The following is a 20321-nucleotide window of genomic DNA, read 5'->3' on the forward strand; positions in this document are numbered from 1 at the left end:
GACTGCTTGGTTAGGGGAATAGATAGGAGATGAGTTCCTCCAGTGCTTTTTGTATTGGTGATAGATTAAAGGTTGACATCTTCAGCTACCCAGACCTGCTGTTGTTGAATGTCTTTGTAAAAGTTATTTGTTTTGCCAAGCTATCTCTAATCTAATAAACGTCACCCAAGGTAGCTTTAAGAAAACTATTTGAATTGAAGCTCCAGGTTATACTAATATTACAGCCATGGAGAAAAATTACAGCTCAAGGCAAAATTTGGAGGTTGGTCTGCAGGACGTGAATGAACTCCGGATCATTCGGAAAACTGAGGAGATGGTCGACAGGAGTTACTGGGAGGCAATTACACCTAGGTTGCAGGATGCAGGTAGCTGGGTGATAGTCAGGGGAGGGAAAGGGAACAGGCAGTCAGTGCAGGGTACCCTTGTGGCTATTCCCCTCAATAACAAGTATATAGTTTTGGATCCTGTTGGGGGGGACGGCCTAACAGGGGAAAGCCACAGCGGCCAGGTCTCTGGCACTGAGACTGACTCTGTGGCACAGAAGGGAAGGGGGCAGAAGAGGACTGCTTGGTTAGGGGAATAGATAGGAGATTCTGTGGACGAGAACAAGACTCCTGGATGGTATGTTGCTTCCCAGATGCCAGGGTCAGAGACACCTCAGATCAAGTCCACAGCATTCTTAAGGGGGAGGGAGAGCAGCCAGAAGTCATGGTACACATTGGTACCATCGACATAGATAGGAAAAAGGATGAGGTCCTGCAGAGGGAATATAGGGAGTTAGGAAGGAAGCTGAAAAGTAGGACTTCAAGGGTGGTAGTCACTGGATTGCTGCCTGTGCCATGCACCAATGAGGGTAAGAATAGGAAGATGTGGCTGAAAAGTTGGTGCAGAGGGAAGGGTTTCAGATTTGTGGATCACTGGGATCTCTTCTGGGGAAGGTATAATTTGTACAAAAGGGATGAGTTAAACCTGAACTCGAGAGGGACCAATGTCCTCGCGGGCAGATTTTTAAACTAGGTTGGCAGGGGAATGGGAACCAGAGTGTTAGATCAGGTGATGGAGCAGTTGTTGTAAAGGTAGATGTGATGTGCAGAGAGACTGTGGATAGTGCATAAATGCAGTCAGTCAGATGAGTTGAAATGTGTTCATTTTAATGCAAGAAGTATTAAGAGTAAGGGTGATGAACTTAGAGCTTGAATCAACACGTGGAATTACAGTGTTGTGGCCATTACAGAGGCTTGGCTGTTGCAAGGGCAGGATTGGTTGCTTGATGTTCTGGGGTTTAGATGTTTCAAAAGGACAAGGAAAGAGGTAAAAGGTGGGGGGAGTGGCATTGCTAATCAAGGATAGTGTCAGAGCTGTAGAAAGGGAGGATGTCATGGAGGGATCGTCTACTGAGTCAGTGTGAGTGGAAGTTAGAAACAGGAAGGGAGCGATCACTCTATTGGGAGTATTCTATAGACCCCTCAATAGCCACCAGGACACTGAGGAGCAGATAAATAGGCAGATTTTGGAAAGGTGCAAAAATAACAGTGTTGTTGTCATGGGAGACTTCAACTTCCCTCGTATTGATTGGCACCTCCTGAGTGCAAAAGTTTTACATGGGGCAGAATTTGTGAGGTGTGTCCAGGAAGGATTCCTGACACAGTCTGTGGACAGGCCGACGAGGCCATACTGGATCTAGTACTAGGCAATGAACCTGGTCGGGTGACAAACCTTGCGGTGGGTGAGCATTTCGGAGATAGTGACCACAACTCCCTGACCTTTCTCATAGCCATGGACAGGGATAGGAGCAGACAATATGGGAAAATTTTTAATTGGGGGAGGGCTAATTATGATGGTATTAGGCAGGATCTTGGGAGCGTAAATTGGGAACAGATGGTCTCAGGAAAATGCACAGAATAAATGTGGAGGCTGTTTAGGGAACTCTTGCATGTGGTTCTGGATATGTTTGTCCCACTGACAGAGAAAGGATGGTAGGGTAAAGGAACCATGGTTGACAAGAGAGGTGAAATATTTAGTAAAGTGGAAGATGGAAGCACACTTAAGCTTTTGGAAGCAAAAATCAGGCAGGGCTCTTGAGAATTATAAGGTAGCCAGGAAGGAGCTTAAGAAGGGACTTAGGAGAGCTAGAAGGGGGCATGAGAAGACCTTGGCAAGTAGAATTAAGAAAAACCCCAAGGTGTTCCACATGTACGGGAGGAACAGGGGGATGACTAGAGATTAGGGTAAGACCGCTCAGAGATAAAGGGGGAGACATGTGCCCGGAGGCGGAGGAGGTAGGGCAGGTCCTTAATGAATACTTTGCATCAGTGTTCACTCGGGAGAGGGACTTGGACGAATGTGAGGTCAGTGTAGAATAGGCTAATGTGCTGGAGCATGTTGAGGTTAAGAAAGAAGTAGTGTTGGAGCTTCTGAAAAACATAGATAAGCCCCGGGACTGGATGGGATATACCTCAGGTTACTACAGGATGCAAGGGAATAGATTACTGGGGTGTTGATGATGACATTTGCATTCTCCCTGGTCACAGGAGTGGTACCAGAGGATTGGAGGATGGCTAATGTTGTTCAAGAAAGGTAATAGGGATAATCCTGGGAATTATAGACCAGTGAGTCTTACGACAGTGGTGGGCAAGCTATTGGAGAGGATTCTGAGGGACAGGATTTACAAGCATTTGAAGAAGCATAGTCTTATTAGGGATAGTCAGCATGGTTTTGTGAGGGGCAGGTCGTGCCTCACAAGTCTAATTGAGTTTTTCAAGGAGGTGACCAAACAAATAGATGAAGGTAGAGCAGTGGATGTGGTGTGTATGGACTTTAGTAAAGCGTCTGACAAGGTTCCCCATGGTAGGCTCGTCCAGAAAGTCATGAGGCATGGGATCCATAGAGAGTTGGCTGCATGGATTTGGAATTGGTTTGTCCACAGAAGGCAGAGGGTGGTAGTAGATGGAGAATATTCTGCCTGGAGGTGGATAACTAGTGGTGTTCCACAGGGATCTGTTCTGGGACCCCTACTCTTTGTGATTTTTATAAATGACTTGGATAAGGAAGTGGAGGGATGGGTGAGTATGTTTGCGGATGACATGAAGGTTGGAGGGGTTGTGGATAGTGCAGAAGGCTGTCTTGGGTTACAACAGGATATAGACAGGGTGGAGAAGTGGTAGATGGAGTTCAATCCGGAAAAGTGTGAAGTGATACACTTTGGAAGAATGAACATGAAGACAGGGTACAAGGTTAATGGCAGGATTCTGAGCAGTGTGCAGGAACAGAGGGATCTTGGGGTCCAAGTCCATAGATCCCTTAAAGTTGCTATGCAGGTTGATAGGGTGGTTAAGAAGGTGTATGGTGTGCTGGCCTTTAGTCAGGGGATTGAGTGCAAGAGCCGCGAGGTAATGTCACAGCTCTATAAAACTTTGGTTAGACCACACTTGGAGTATTGTGCTCAATTCTGGTCACCTCATTATAGGAAGGATGTGGAAGCTTTAGAGAGGGTGCAGAGGAGATTTATCAGGATGCTGCCTGGTAAGTAAAGAGAACCTGTCTTATGAGGAAAGGTTGAACGAACTAGGGCTTTTCTCTTCGGAGCGACACAGGATGAGAAGCTACTTGATAGAGGTGCATAAGATAATGAGGGGCATAGATAGAGTGGACAGCCAGTACCTTTTCCCCAGGGCCGCAATAGCCAATACCAGAGGATATCCGTTTAAGGTCAGGGGAGGAATGTTTAGGGGAGATGTCAGAGGTAGGTTCTTTACACAGAGAGTGATGGGTGCATGGAATGCACTGCTGGGGGTGGTTGTAGAGGCTGATACAATAGGGAACTTTAAAAGGCTCCTAGATAGGCAAATGGAAGTAAGAAAAATGGAAGGATATGGAGGGAAGGGTTAGATTGATCATGGAGGAGGTGTCCATATAGTTTGGCACAACATCGTGGGTCAAAGGACATGTACTGTGCTGTACTGTTCTATGTTCTAAATTCTCGGCATGATAATTCATAAACAGTGAAGACAAATCTTGGATATGGTTACGTTACTAAGGTGGACTCTATGGACTCAAGGTCTGCTTGGGAATAAAATTAAAACCCAATCTGACCACAGCCAATCCAAAAACAATCTGAGCCCGAGTATTTAATTGTTTCTCATACATAACCCAACCCAGAGGCATTTGTGAAAGAGCAGAAAAATAGACTTCCTATGCTGCACATAAATTGCTATTGATCAAGAACAGAGGGCACATGCAATAATATGTTGTAAATCATAATGACCTGGATAAAGTTCTGAGTTGGGATGGCATGGTGTGGCCTTACCAGACCTGAACCTGAAAATTTTATCAGAATGTACACCTTGATTCTATTAGAACCCAACACACACATTTGTGTCCCATTAGGCTTGAGTTAGTACGGGCAGGCTCCAATGTGGATTTGCCTCTAAAGGTAAAGGCAGGTGTACTATGTCTCCAACGTGGTTTGATGGGCTGAAGAATGTAATTGCATGGATTCAATATAGTAATATTTGTCTTTCCCTTTACAGTTATTTCGAATAAATGTGAAGAATAAAGATAAAAAAATTGCTCCCGGAGTACAAATTACAGCAATTGTAGAGTATTCTACAGAAACAGAAGAGAATGCAACAGATGTATGCACTATAAGTGTAGATAATGATGTTATAACAATTCCACTACGTGCGTAAGTATTATGCAATAATTAATTTCACTCATACAGTAATATGCCACTGAGTGAAATTTACAATGTATATTAACGAATTCAATTAGTCCATCTCATTGCAAATTAAGAGAATGTTTTTACACAACAGTGAAGTTTAAAAGCTTGTATTTGTCGTGCACTGGAATCTTTTTTAACTTCCTTCTGAACATGTAGGATAGCTTAATTTGCTTTACACTTATTAATAAAGTAATAAATTGGGCATACCTTGTCAGTATCAGTAGTTATGGGCCAATGTCTCATACCAGAGTTTTAAGCATAGAAATTCACTCCAGTGGAATACAAAGGGAGGGCTCCAGTGCTGTCTTTCAGATGAGACATCAAACTGAGGTCCCACCTACCATCTGCAGATTCCCTGCAAATTGCACATGATTCTGGATTGGAAATATTTCACTGTTCTTTTATTATTGCTGTGTCTAAATCTTTGAATTTCCTCCCCAACAACACTATGGGAGTATCATCACCAGAAGGAACGCAGTGGTGGATTCTCTCTCAGATGATTTGAGAATAAGATCCCAAAAATCAATAGATTAAAAAAATGATCAAGCATAATTTGATATGAGGGGAGATGATCAAAATCTGAATCAAAAGTAAAGGTTTCATGCAGCAGCTTAACAGAGGAAAGAAAGTGGAGGTGTTTCATAAAATGCCTGATAAAATTATATTGTTCCAAAAGAAATGTGGAACAACCTTGGCAAGGGATATTTTTACATTTTGTGTTTGCGATGTTCCGTAACAAGCCAAATGGAAGCATTGTTGTTGAGGACTGAATTCTTTTCACATTTTCCACAGTCAAGTCACTTTCTTTAGGATGGAGGCCTTCACCACAATAGCACACATCTAGACCTGAAACCTGACCTAAACGTTTTCTCAGAATGTACACCCTGATTCTATTAGAACCCAACACACATACATTTGTGTCCTGTTGGGCTCCACAGATTTACATCTGGATTCCCATTTTTTCATATGAGGCTTTAAGACTGCACTAGAACGATGTCACTTGGCACAGCTTGGCGTAACGCTACTTTCTGCCATTTTTAGAATTAAATGAATTAATGATATTAAAATATTTTGGTTTGATCACTCTGGTTTTTTGTCTTCTTGTGTTTAGGTTTAGTTCTGCCTGTGATCTTAGCATTGATCCAGAAGTTGATTTTGGTACTGTGGTAGCCAATGGTAAAGTTATTTTCAAGGAGCTACGTGTTGCAAATCATGGATCTCTCCCAGGTATGTTTTTAACACCATCTCGTAAAGGATAAAACTCTCAAATGTATTACGTTTATTCATTCTACTTTACCATTCTGAACTTGAAAGCTGAAAATTTATTAATTGAACAAACTGTGCCTTCATAATATTGCCTCAAGAAGTATGATAAATGGTTTACCATGTTCACACAAAAAATATGTGATGACTTGTTGGAGTGATAATAAAAGATTTAGCCCCCAAAGAATTCAGATAATGTAATGGACCATAGAAATGAACTGTATCACACAAAATTATTTCCAATGTACTCATTACCATCTAACTTATGGCATACGAAAATTAAAATATTGCAAAATTGCAGTTGCTGGAAATCTGAAATGAAAACTGGAAATCTGAAATGAAAACAGAAAATGCTGGGAACATTCAGCAAGTCAGGCAGAATCTGTGGAGAGAGAAACAGAGTTAACATGTTAGGTCAAAGACCCTTCATGTTAGGTCAAAGAACTGGGAAGGAAATATGAAAAAAGGAAGGTTTAAGTTGCAGAGAAGGTGGCTGGAAATCCCACCACCTCTGTAACTTAAAATACCTTTTTTATCTCCCTTTCAATCTCAACTTTTAATATACTAGATGACTGAGCCCCAGGAGAGAGAAAGAGAAAAACAATTCCAAAAGTTTATAGCATAAAAAATCTTTTTCTTATCTCAGTTCTAAATGGCTGACCCTTAATTGTGTGTCTCTACCCCCGGTTATGGATTCTCCCTGGAGAGGGAGTACAACATCTTGAAAATCTTCTAAGCTTCTCTGAGTGTCAGCCAAGTTTCCTCAATTATTATTCTTTGGACAACCTCATCTGAGGAATCAATCTTCTAAATCTATACTGCACAGTCTTCAACACCAGCCCATCCTTCCAAAAGTAGGTCGGCCATAACAACACACAATAATCCAAATATAGTCTTAACCAACCCTGTGCAGTCTCAGCAAGATTTAGTAATTTTTGTATTCCAACCCATTTGCAAAAAGATCAAGATAACAGTAATTTTCTTAATTGCTTCCTGTATGTGCATGTTTACTTTCTGCATCTCCTGAACTATCACACCCAGGTCAATCTGTACATAAACATTTAACAATTTCTCACTATTCTCAGCTGTTCTATTCTTCCAATTAAAGTGCACAACCTCACATTTTTCCACATTTTACTCCATCTGCTACCTTCCTTCCCTGTTGCTTCATCTGTCTAAGTCCTTTTTCAGACTCTATGTGTCCTCTTCATAAGTGACTTTTTTGCCTTGCTTCATATCTTCAGCAAACTTGGATACATTTCACAGTGTTTCTTAATGGAAATTGTGAATAGCTGTGGGCCAAAACTAACCCCTTTGGCATTTCACTGGTAACAATCTGCCTGACCAAAGAGTCCAGTTAATTACTGTTTGAATTCTGTACTTTAACTAATATATCTCAATATATTACTCCAAACCCATGCCTTCTTATTTTAAGTAAAAAACTTTTACTGCAATACCTTACAAAATGGTTTCTGAAACTCCAGACATACTGCATCGACTCATTTCTCCATTTTCATCCTGCTAATAAATTTTAAATGCTGGAAATCTGAATTAAAAACAGAAAATAGAAGGAGCACAGCTGGTCAGGCAGAATCTGTAGAAAAAGAAAAAAGAGTCATGTTTCTATTAAATATTGTTGATTAAAGGATAAATTTTCCATACACATCCTGCTCAGACTCAATATAGTTACATAGTATCTATTATATCCATCTGAGGAACTTGGCAATGTCTCAATTTAATGTTTCAATTGAATGATAGCATATCCAATGGTACTGCGCCAGAATGTCTGTCCAGAGTATTGTGCTTATCTCTGGACTAAGACTTGAATCTACAATCTTCAGACTTAAACACAAGAGCTTCGCCCTCTAAGCCACAATGATATAATGGATATCTTCGAGGAAAAGGCATGAAACTCTGCTGTCGTGGTTGCACCCAGTATGTTGTTTCAGCTCACTGTTTAATAGTGATGGGGAGCTCAAAATAATATTAATAAGGCTAAGGAGGTTAAAGTGTTGGTTCTGCTGAGTAAATCAATGTCTAAAACTGAAAAATGTAAAGCATTTTGATTTTTTTGAATACTGAATGCTTATATTTTTTCCAAAGAAAGGTTATTTGCATTTGAGAGCTGCCCCTCAATGTTAGTGTCAAATCATAATAATTCAGATTCCACTTGCACAAATGTTTTCTTGCCTTGAATTGATCATTGTTACATTGCAACAGTTTTGCAGCTTGCTTACAGCCATGATACTAACTTTGCAAAATCAAACAAAGCCCAAGGAGCCTAGGATATAATTGTTTTAACTTTTGTTGGGATCTTCTGCTGAAGAGACTTGCATCAATGGAATCTAATATTTGGTTTAAGTCCTTTTACAGAAATGATTAATGTTTATTCGCATACCTTAAATGTTCTTAATGCAACAGTAGTGTGACAAAATGAGGTATTGTCAATAAATAATTAAACTCACACCTTTTAAAACATTACATTTATATTACATTCAGAAGAGTTTGTGCAGGTTTATTTTGTATTGTTTTGTTTCAGGTGTTCTCCAGATTTGATGATCCAGAAAATGGACAGAAACTTAATTTTTCTCTCTCCCTTAGGTCTCTTTGCAATTACAAGTACAAGAAATCTATCCTTAACTATTAAGCCTAGGAATGGAATGGTTCCACCAAAAGCAGTGTTTTTGGTCAAAGTTGAATTGTCAACTCAACAGCCAATGGTTCTTGATGAAATGGTCACGTAAGTCCATATAACTGAAGTTGGTTTATAAGTTACTGATGTAAACTTGCTAATCATCTTTGCTGGATTATTTTCTTAAATCACTTCTCATTCTTCTAAGCTCCAGTGAGTATAGGCCAAATTTCTCAAGAATTAAAATTAAAAACAAACTATTTATAATTTATACAACTCTTATTTTGAGCATGTGATAAAAGATTTCAACTCTGCTACAACATGATTTGTCCCAACATAGCCAATACCAGCTTTGAGAAAAAATCAACCAAAAATGTCACCAGCAAATGAAGTAATTACTACCTTAATGGCTAATGTTCCCAGTCCTGAAATCTGGACCCTGGTTCCAACTCCTGATCTCTCTTGACTTCCAAGTTGCTGATCAGTCCCTCTACAATTCTCTGTGCCTCTACCTGACTTTGGATCATTGCCTCTTTGGTTCCAAATGCTTGCCTACTTTTTTTACCAACCTCACTTATTGACTCCCTGATGCCTTCCTCCCCAGGCTCCAATGCCGACTTCCCCTTTCATGCCTTCCTGATCCTTGACTGCAGCCTTTCTGAGCCACCTGATCTCTGTGATCTCCACAATTTGATTCTTGGAAGACAAAACCACTTACCTCTTGTCCTCTGTGAGAACCATGTAAGTTATTCTGTGCAGTTTGGTGCTTCCAACTTCCTCCTTTTTGATATGGAATTCCTATTCAGAGTTTTGAGGGTTGTTCCCAAAATACAGAAGTTTGTGTTTTGTACTTTATCCCCTTGTATTTTATGTCCTTTTGTATTTAAATTTAGATGCTTATGTTGTCAGTGACTATTGGTACCGTGTTTTTAACTTGCGGCATTAATCAAGGATGCTTCAGTTGAAGGGATCAACAAGCCATCCTAACCTCAGCAGCTTTTTATCTCCTTGGTTTTATATAATTTCAGTCAGCCTTCTGTTTGAAATTAGTAGAGACCAGCAGTTGTACAGCAGTCTGAAGCCTGTATCAGCATTAGGAAATTGCTCCACGAGATTGAAAAATTTGCCTTTGCATTCAAATAAATTACTGGGAAGGATTTGGTTCGTATAAACTTGCCATCTAGGATCTGGATGAACACTCTGCTTCTGCCAACAGCACATTTAATGTCAAAAGTGGGAAAGAGATGTATGTTTCGGCTCTACTGGCCTTGAAATCACAATGGCTTTCACAAACACTTCTCTGATTAAATTGGCAGTGCTCCAGTGATGCCATCATAGCCCTATCTATTTATCTCATGAAAAGGTTGACCAGTGTCACTCATGTCTACACAAGGAAGTAGCTGCAAATCAGAACCTGCAGGATGGATGTGGAATATTGAAGGAAGAGTTTGACAGTTGACTTGAACTACTTTTTTTATGCTTTTTCTTTTGAGTGAGCAGGGCTAAAATTGCCCATTATTGTTCTCAAAATCTACTTTTTATCCAATTTGCAATCAGCAAAGCCAACATTTATTTTGTGGCACTTGTGGCACTCCCAGTTTGCTCTTGAGTGATGAATTTCAGATTTTAATCCACAGCAATGAAGTAATGCTGATTATAGTTCAAACTTAGAACAGATATTATTTGTGGAGGAACTTGCAGATGATTGCATTCCTGCACATCTGGTCCATTATCTTTGGCGATCAATCAGCATTATTGGTTTGGGAACTGCAGACAAAGAAGCTTCGGAGAGTTGGAGGACTGCTAAAATGTGGTGTGTTTTTAGAGCCATCATGCAAGTGGGAATTAATGTTTTGGGTGGTGGGTAGTCTGTTTTGTCCCAGATGATGTTGAGCTTCATGAATGTTGTAGAAGCCTTGGTCCAAATATGCATAAAAGCATGATAACCCTTGACTTCAAGGCAGCAGTTGACCATGTATGGGAGCAAGAGATCTTCGGGAATCAAAACAAGATTCTCCACCAACAGGACCCAAACCAACAATAAAGGAAAATTGTCATAATTGTGGAAGGTCATTAATGTAAGGGTACTACAGGGGAATGTCCTGGGCCCAATCGTTTATACTGATATAATTTACCCTGCTGCACTGACAAAAACAATGGGAGGTCACCCAACTTCTGAGCAAGCATGCTGTCTCCAGGACTGTGAATGGATCCTTAAGATCACTTCTTGTTTGACCTTTCTGGTAACTTCCTCTTACTGAAATTTTATTTCTGCTCAGGAAGGGTTCCACAAGGCTTCCTGGGTCCAGAAGCAGTTCTTTTCTCTCACTCCCCATCTTTTCCATGAATGCTTAACAATGTTAAGTCGAAAAATGGTGGTGATTGTTTTGACATTGCTATAGTAAACAATGCTTTGAAGTGACTTATAGCAGAGGTTGTCGTCAGTGAACATCTCCCCGTTAAGAGGTGCAATCATTACTTCATTCATCACCAGTTTAGTTCATTTGATTTTAAGGACTTCTGAAATACCTTTGTTGTTTGCTAATATGGAAAACAGTGTATTTGGCACCAATTAAAAGCTACACTTGTCAGGTATCAGGTGGGAGTTGCATTTGTTTGCATGGTTTTCTGTCCTTTTGAATTATTGGCGCACTTTTGAATTGCTGAACAGGTTCAATTAATCCAGTTATTTGACTTGACAATTCAAGTTTTGTGGGCAAGGGTGAGAAGGGAGCATTGATGATTAAAAACAGTATTTTCACTATAAGTTCCTTTGCTTTCTTTTGATTTGTTTACTCTCTTACTAGGGTGAAGTTTGAACGCGGTGAAGAAACGATTCTGAAAATTAAGGGAAACATTGTTGAGCCAGTTTTGGAACTTCTTGATCTTTCTGGCCAGAAGCTTGAATGTATTCATTTTGGCAGTGCCTACTATGGAACCTCAAAGCAGGAGCAAGTTATTTTGTACAACAACAGCCCTGAAACTATTGACTGGGTGACTGTGATGGAAAATGATGCTGCTGGATCTGAAGTGGTAGTAAAAATTATTATTGCAGTAATATTAAATTGTGTAATAAGTATTTGCCTTTTAGTCAAATTAAAGTCAAATCTGGGATATTTTTCAGAAATACTCATATCTATTTATTTTATGATTCATTTGATAAATGGTACATAATTGTCATTATATTCTATGTGAATGCATTCTACTTAGAGTAACTTAGTGCTCCACATCTGTTATTTTTAAATCACTTGAGAGTATTGTAAAAAGTTATGGGTTCTGCTGTGGAGCTGCTGGTGACTGAGGAAGGATTGTGTAGCGTTGGTCTTTCAACACTTGGTATACAGTACTTGACAGTTTCATGCGTGTCTTCCTTTTTTTAACTCCAAGTTGGACAGATCTTAGCAGTATAATTTTTGTGTGTTTGTTTTTCATAACTCTCATTAAATGATAGTTGAATGAAATTATACTATGGGAAAGCTGTAGGTGAAAGATCAACCTAAAACCAGAACAAAAATGGAGCAGGCAAAGGTCATGCATCACTTTGAGCCTGCTTCACTATTTATTAAGATTTTGGCTGAACAATCAATTTCTATTTCCCACCCCAATCACATATTCTTTGATTCTATTTGCATCCAAAAGTCCATCCACAACAATCTTGGGCATATTCATTGACTATCCCTGTGGTTAAGATGTTTCCAAAGATTCAGAATCTTCTGGGTGAAGAAATTCACTCAGGTTTGGGTCAAGGCAATGGCAAGGGATTGTGATTGGCTTTTCTGGGGGTCACAGTTGATCGGAGGGATAATAGTTGTCTTGCAATCAATTTGTGATAGGGGATGGGGATTCGAAAGCCTGAGGAAGAGCTGTTTGAAGAGGTCAGTACTTTACTTAAAGTGAACTCATTTGAAGTGGGCTCACAGCACTGCACTCTATTGCTTGGGACCAGCTATAGCAGATCTCTTTCAGAGCATGGGTTTCCCATGCTATCCAATGGGCCTTACATGTATGGTTTAAAATACAGATGTATTGTCTTTGCTGTTGTTGTATGTTGTTGCTCACCATTGCATAACATCTGGGCATTTCCATGTGTTAGCATGTCAAACAGGAGGACCTGAAAGGAAACAATAAACTTTGTAATCCAAGTTTAATGATCAATTGATCACAAAAATTTCATTTCATTGCATTGCACACATAAAAGTTGCACTATGCAATGGAATTTCTTATACACTAACTCAGTAAAATAAGGGCTTAAATACAATTTGCCTTTTTAACTGCAGGTTGACTCTGTGTGATTTTTGTAAGAGAGTACTTTCTCTGCCAGTCTCTCTCCATGCCAGCATCAATGTCTCTCAGCTTTTTGAAATCTTCTTTCCATTAAAGTATATATTCTTACACTTGTATTGCTTCATCTGTCACCTCCTTGCCCAATCCCATACTCTAAAAACTGATGTAACACCTGCAAATTCATCCAATGAAGTAAGGCTTGGTAGAATTCAGCATTTATTTTTCTAACCATAATGATCAGTTGATGTCTGTATTTTCATTTGTTTATATTTTATTAAACATGATGAAACTTTGAAGCAAAGAAATAGAGAAATGTAATAGAACATCACCTGTGAAATAAATAAGGTTTCAAATCTTCAATTTTTTTTCATTATTGATCTACAACTTGTCGGGGGAAATGAATTTTAAACCTTTGAGTAAGGTTTCTAAAAGCTTAAGTTCCCTAAAGAGGGGGAAGCAACTTATAGATTGGTGTAATTTAGACACTGGCTTTATGATAATCATTTCTTATACCTAGCAGCCCCTTTGGGAGCTCCTCCCAGGTTATTTTTCTATCTAGCTCCATATCATCGACAAAGCATATGTCACACATGGGTTCTTCATCTAAACCATTGAACTGAGTTCCAAACATAAATCTTTGCTGCAATCCATTAATTACATATGCTAACCCAAGATTGATCCCTATATTCTATTCCTATGTTTTCTGCTCTTCAACTGATTCTTAATCCATGCGATTATATCGGCCCAATTGGGTGTAATAGTCTCATGTCTGGTGTCTTATCGGGTGCCTTTTAAAAAAAAATCCAAATACTATATACCTCATCAGTTGCTTTCGTCTTATTTACCCTATTAATCAGACCCTCAAAAGTTACAGGTTTGTCAAACACAATGTTATTTTAAAGAAGAAAAATGTTGATTCTGACTAATCATATTCTGATTTTTCAAGTGTTCTGTTTCCAAATCCTTAATAATAGATTTTTGTATTTTCTGTACTATTGTCATTATGATGAACCTTTAATTTTCTGTCACTCCCCTTTCCTATCTCGAAAAAGTGAGTTACATCAGCAATTTTCCAATCCATGTGAAGTGTGTTGGAACCTAGGAAGTTCTGCAAAATCAAAATCAATTCACTGACTGTCTCTGTAGCACTTTTTTATGACACACTCCACCTGGCCTAGAAGATTTTCATCCCAATTTCTTATGTATTTTTTTTCACCAAGCAGGACAGAAATTTGATCAGATTTGATCCTCAGATTTTGGCCATTCATTGCTAATTCCTTTATATAATCCAAATTGTATTTCCAGTTCACATTTACTTTCTGATGGTTGCTTAAACTTTTGCCTCAGTGAGGACATTGAGGTTTGTGTAATAATTCCAGAAAGTGTTTTAAGCAAATCCCATGTTATATTGTTCAGGGCAAATCATAGGTTGGAGAAGAGTTGGGCCATTATGCTAATTTATATAACCAGAGATCTTGACATAATTTGGGAGCAGTCCTTTAACTTGGGGACAGTGGAGAAAAGAGCTCAGGATCATGGTGGTACTGCAGGATAAGATGTTGTGTTCTGTAGTCACTTTGAGGAAATTTTCCAGGTTGTGGAGGATCAGGAGCAATTAAGAACTACTTAATTGGTGAGTTTGTTTTGAGAGCAATGCAGGCAGTGGAAATATTATTTCAAGTTCACCAGTGATCAGTATAATGAGATAACCTGTGGCAGCATGTCTCCAATTGTAAGAGAGTTCTTGTCAGTTGAGTCTGCAATGGACAAAGGGGCAAGTGAACTGTGGATAGCTTTTGTCCCAGATAAACACCCTTTGGTCTGGCTTGGAAGCTGAAAGCTTGAAAGCACAATGGACTGGTGCAGGATGAAGGTGTCATGAGAGCCTCTGGATGTAGGTACAATGGACTGGTGCAGGATGAAGGCATCCTGAGCGCCTCTGGGTGTGTGGCATTGACAATCAATACCTTATGCATAGAGTTACAGACCAGTTGTACATTGAAGAAGTGAAATTGTTTGCTTCCGTGTTATATTTCTCATTTTTAGGGTGAGGTCATAAGGCAGCAATTTTGCAGTTAAAGGCACCCTGTATCTTTGAGTAGTCCACAATGCTATCAAGTCCCATCCAAGTGTTGCTTAATGGTTTGCATGCATAAAGAAGATTAATTTCAGTAGAGTGCTTTTTATTCCCCACCAGCTGATTAAGTTGGCTGAGTCCTACCAGCTACAGCTGCAACATAAATATTATTTGATGATGATCAGCTCGTGGTATGTATGTTACATTAAATCAATACCTTGTTGATCTCCCCTGTATCTGCCCGGCAAGAATCCGAGACAAAGAATTTGAAGGCTGCTATCTTCGCAGGCACTGCAAAGGTTGTCCTCACATCAGTGGCTAAAAATATCATTTGAGAACATAATGAGCCACAGCAATGAAACGCTGAAGACAAGAGTATTTTGCCTGTTCTGACAACAAGAATCACAACACTTCTTTCCAATCAATTCAATTGCCAATCTATCATGAATAACCCCATAAGTCATTATGAATCCCTTTAATTGGTACAGATGGGTGGGGAGGTAGAGGGGAGGTTTCTTCCTGTGCTTAAACACTAATTCCCCATACTTGATGTACATATGGTGTTAGCTGGATCATTGCAGCCCAATTTTGCAGTACAGTCATCAAATTCGTATTGTTGCAGGACTGACATCACAATTTCTCTACTCTGCATACTTTGGTACACATGCCACTGCATTTCCCAATTTGCCATGAAAGCCATTACTTGCAGTTACAAATATCAGCACCAATTGCATCAAATAAAACAGTACTATAAAGCATAATTTTGTAACCCATATCTTTAAAATCTATAAAGTTGTTTGTCCATGCAAATGCTTGTTAGAGGTACTTTATTTTTAGTGAGTCAAATGTTATTAGAAAACATGTTTATTCATTTTCTAAACTACATGTATTTGACAGGGTACAGATCTATCCCTGAGTTCAGAGGCAGTTTTAGCAGATAAAGTGACTGAAGATCCCAGACCAACGGCTTATGCTTCTGCTCTGATAACATGTCGACCTTGCCAAGGGATTCTAAACCCTTATAACAAAATCATTGTTACTCTGTGCTTCAGCCCCAAGGAATTTGCGTAAGTTGAATGGTTCAAAGAATATTGAAAGTAGTGCTGTTTATACTTTAACAGAAAATTATTGATTTTATATTAATTTGAAAAGAGAACACAAATTATGATGTTAAAGGATATACTCAGAATAATGTCATCAGTCTTATCAAGTTGCATTTTATTGTCTAAAGTATGTAGAATAGATTAAAACTGTGGGTAGGATCAGAGAAGGTGGATAGTACTGAATAACATGAAATAGATTAAAATCCATTTGACCTGTTGCAGGACACACGTAAGACATCTGGCAGGATCTCATTATCAAGATTGTGTGGTCCAGGCAATGCCAACCATTTCATTAAATGGATTAGTGTATACCCACAGGTGTATCTTTCTGAGAGTTGAGTGCTGATTGAACCCATTCTTATGCCTTGCAAAGGAGAGGTGCTCATATCTTGCAACAACAGGTAGAAATCCTTCGAAGGAGTTGGGAATCTGGCTGGAAGCTTTGTCATGAAAGAGAGTAGGCATCCTACTGTTGAAGGCTGGGTACACATAATGATGTATTTGGGCCTTTGCTAGGCTTGCCTGCAAACTTGCATGGAATGTCAAGGAGCAAGATAGAACTTACCACACACAGGGTTGTGTGAGGAACTTGTAGAAGCAGTATGGTGAAGTTATGGTGGCTAAACTTGCTGATGATAGATTGGAAAATAAGAGGACATAAGGAGGCTACAAGGGAACATGGATAGGTTACGTGAGTAGGCAAAGATCCATCAGATGGAGTATAATGTGGGAAAACATGACATTGTCCATTTTGGAGGGAAAAATTATGAGAATGCAGAGCTCTGAGATGTGGTGGGATCTGAGTGTCCTTGATCGCCTGAGTGTGCTTGATCGGCAAAATACTTGTACCCAAGTAGAGCAAGAAACGAGGAAAGCTAACAGAAACGTTTTGTTTATTGATGGGTGAATTGAATACAAAAGTAGGGAAGTTAAGCTTCTGTTACATGGGGCATTGGTGAGACCATATCTGAAGTAGTGCATACAGTTTTAGTTCCTTTGTTTAAGAAAGGATGTAAATACATTGAAAGCAGTTCAAAGAAGATTCACTAGACTAATGTAATATGGGTGGGTTGTCTGATCAGGAAAGGTTGGATTGGCCAGGCTTATAGCCACAAAATACCAGAAGAGTGAGAGGGAACTTTATTGAAACATACTGTATAGGATTCTGACAGGTCTTGACAAGATGGATGTGGAGAGGATGTTTCCTCTTTTGGGAGAATCCAGAACTAGGAATCACTGATTAAAAATATGAAGTTGCCCATTTCAGACAGAGGTAGGGTGATTCTTTTTCTCTCAGAGGATTATGAATTTTTGGAACTCTTTTCCTCGAAGGATGGAGACACAAGAGATTCTGCAGATGCTGGAATCTGGAGCAACGCACATAAAATGCTGGAGGAACTCAGCAGGACAAGCAGCATCTATGGAGGGAAATAAACAGTCGACGTTTATTTCCCTCCATGGATGCTGCCTGACCTGCTGAGTTTCTCCGCCATTTTGTGTGTGTTCTTCAAAGGATGGTGTGTCTTTGAATATTGTTAAGGTGGATTCTTCATCATCAAGTGGGTGAAGGGTTACTATGCAATAATGGAATGTGGAGTTGAAGTTACAATTGGATCATTCATGATCTAATTGAATTATGGAGCAGGATCAAAGGCATGAGTGGCCTACTCCTGCACCCCTCTTTTATGTTCATATGTTCTGCCGCTATTGTAAAGTAAAGTTGAAAAACCAAATCTCATTGACCCAGCTCAATGGCAGTATGAAAATGGCAATGATCAGGAGGTTGGGAAATGTATATTGAATTTGTTTAAATTTTGTCTTGTGTGCAAGTTTAAAAATGTTGGCGTAGGGTATTTTTTTAAATATGTTCATAACTCAAACTATTGTAAATCCGTATACCAATTATTTCATTTATTCTGTCATTTACAAATTAATTGCAGTAAATTTGACCTGAGAACAGTACAGGGTGCAATCACAAATGTTAAGCTAGCATTGTACACTTGAGTGTCCTCCAGCTTGAATCCACAGGAGATTGCATGGTCAACATGAGGGCCATTCATTTGCATGAGCCTGTATTATTCTTGGCCAAACAGTTTTAAGATCTGGTGGCTCTCCATATTGCAATGGATCTAATTGAAAATCATTTGATCTTTCTGTGGGAATTAAAATTAGTTTCCTTCTAGACCCTGTCACATATCCATCAGCTGGCATGTCTCATTCCTCTTGGTTGACCCAACTTATTAGTTCTTCTCTATTGCCTTGTGATGTTCTGCCTTTGTCAGCCTTGACCAGTTGCTCCTGGAGTTGGAAATGACTTGGCACACTGTCTTTCAAAATATTCAGAATATATACACTATGATTACAGTTACAAAGAGAAATTTTCATGTTAGTTATCTGACAGGTAAACTTGAGGAGAGGATTATTAAGATATTGTGAAACCGACCAATTTTCATTCATGATTTTAAAAGTATTGATTTTAAAAGTATTGGGTTCAATAGCAGATAGGCAACCTAGTTCACCAGATTATTGTTCAGGCAGTTTTGATGAATATTTATCTCCCAGAAATTTTTGAATTTTAATGGATGAAAAACTGATAAGCTTTTGACTTTCCCATAGTCCTACAAAATTTCAGAAAAAAGAGGATGAAATACCAAAATTCAGAGAGTATGCCCTTTATGTGAGATTTGAGACTGTGCACAGCTGTGATGTATTTATGCAGAAATCATTCAACGGAAGCAATGAGAGAAAAGGTACTCAACAACTTTAAATTTCTTTTTATGTATTAAAACATGATTTGTGTAAATGTATGAAATAATTCATAAATGTATGAAATAGTCACTAAGTCAACAAGGTGTGATGCATGATAACACTGATTTGCTGGCATCACACCACAAGCATTATATATAATTCTGTGTACATTGGGTATGCAATTTAACTGCCAATACATAAAGTTACAGCATACCTGTAACTATAATTGAAAGGCTATTAACTTTTGGCAGCACTGTAAGACAGTTTGGAAATTTAAGAATGATGCTCTTGCTTCAAACATTATCATATGGGAGGTACTTGCAAAACTAAAGTTATTCTCCTTGGAGAAAAAGAATGAAGGGGATATCATAGACTGGAGACACAAGACAGATGCTGGAAATCTGGAGCAACACACGAAGGTGCTGTCAGGCAGCATCTATGGAGGGAAATGAACAGTCGATATCTTGTGTTTGGGGAATCAGAAAAGTTCCAGAGGCATAGATAATATAATTTTAAGAAGATTATGTGATTTAAATTATGAATCCAGATTGAGAGTGTTAATGTTTAAAGTTAACTCGTCTTGTTAAGATTAGGTTTTTGGAAAAAAAATGATTTATTTGAGATTATTGTGGGGAATCTTTGAAAAAAAGGTGCTGATGAAAACAAAAGATTATTGAATAGTGATTTAGTTAGAAATATAATTGATGATAAATCTTTCTCCATCTTACTTGGCAATTAGGTATCCTGATTTTAATGGTGACTAAAGCAATTTTGATGTTTTTGGAATTATGACTTCTTAATTTGATGGAAAAACAAGCAATTTTTTAGACTTTAAAAGATCTACCATTTATTCCATCAATTATAAACCATAAATTATGTATCTTTACAGATAATGGTATTTCCTATGTTTTAAGAATAGGGTGCTCAGAGCACCGATAAAATGATAAATCCCTTTTCAGCATGTGCAAATGGCATTTGAGAGACCAAATGATTGCAGAGATTTTTCTGAGGACTTATCTCATTTTCAATGAGGTCTCTTAAATGATACTCAAGAATGACCTAACATGACCTAAATAATATGCAACATGGCCTTTTGCCATGCCATATTTCACCATAGCTTTTGCTCAGCTTGTTTTAAGTCACATTAAAACTTGTGAGGAATTTTTGATCAGAGCTCCATTTGTTTAATTCAATGGTGACCATCATTTTCTTTGATTGAGGGTAACTCTCACACCACTGCCACTGGGCTCAGAGGGACAGTTCTGCCTGAGGGCCAGCAATAGGAATATGATGCTGTAAGGTCAAGGAGTGGCAAGCTCAGGTGGTTTGTCAGTCAGCAGGCAGCCCTGATTGAGGGTAACTCTCACACTGCTGCTGCTGGGCTTAGAGGGACAGCTCTGCCAGGGGGCCAGCTATAGAAATATGCATGCTATAATGTCAAAGAGCGGCAAGCTCAGGCGGTTGTTTCGTCAGCAGGCAACTGTTCCATTGTAG

General features: G+C 39.0%; 1 protein-coding gene across 1 annotated transcript in view; it reads left to right on the plus strand.

Annotated features, from left to right (window-relative positions):
- LOC127569658 (cilia- and flagella-associated protein 47-like) overlaps positions 1–20321 on the plus strand; it is a 401309-nt gene that overhangs the window by 7441 nt on the left and 373547 nt on the right. The window contains 4 exon segments of the mRNA XM_052014458.1: positions 4530–4684; positions 5832–5947; positions 8585–8723; positions 11423–11781. Of these exon segments, the coding sequence (XP_051870418.1) occupies positions 4530–4684; positions 5832–5947; positions 8585–8723; positions 11423–11781 (769 nt within the window).

This window comes from Pristis pectinata, chromosome 4, assembly GCF_009764475.1.
Source record: "Pristis pectinata isolate sPriPec2 chromosome 4, sPriPec2.1.pri, whole genome shotgun sequence".
Lineage (NCBI taxonomy): Eukaryota > Metazoa > Chordata > Chondrichthyes > Rhinopristiformes > Pristidae > Pristis > Pristis pectinata.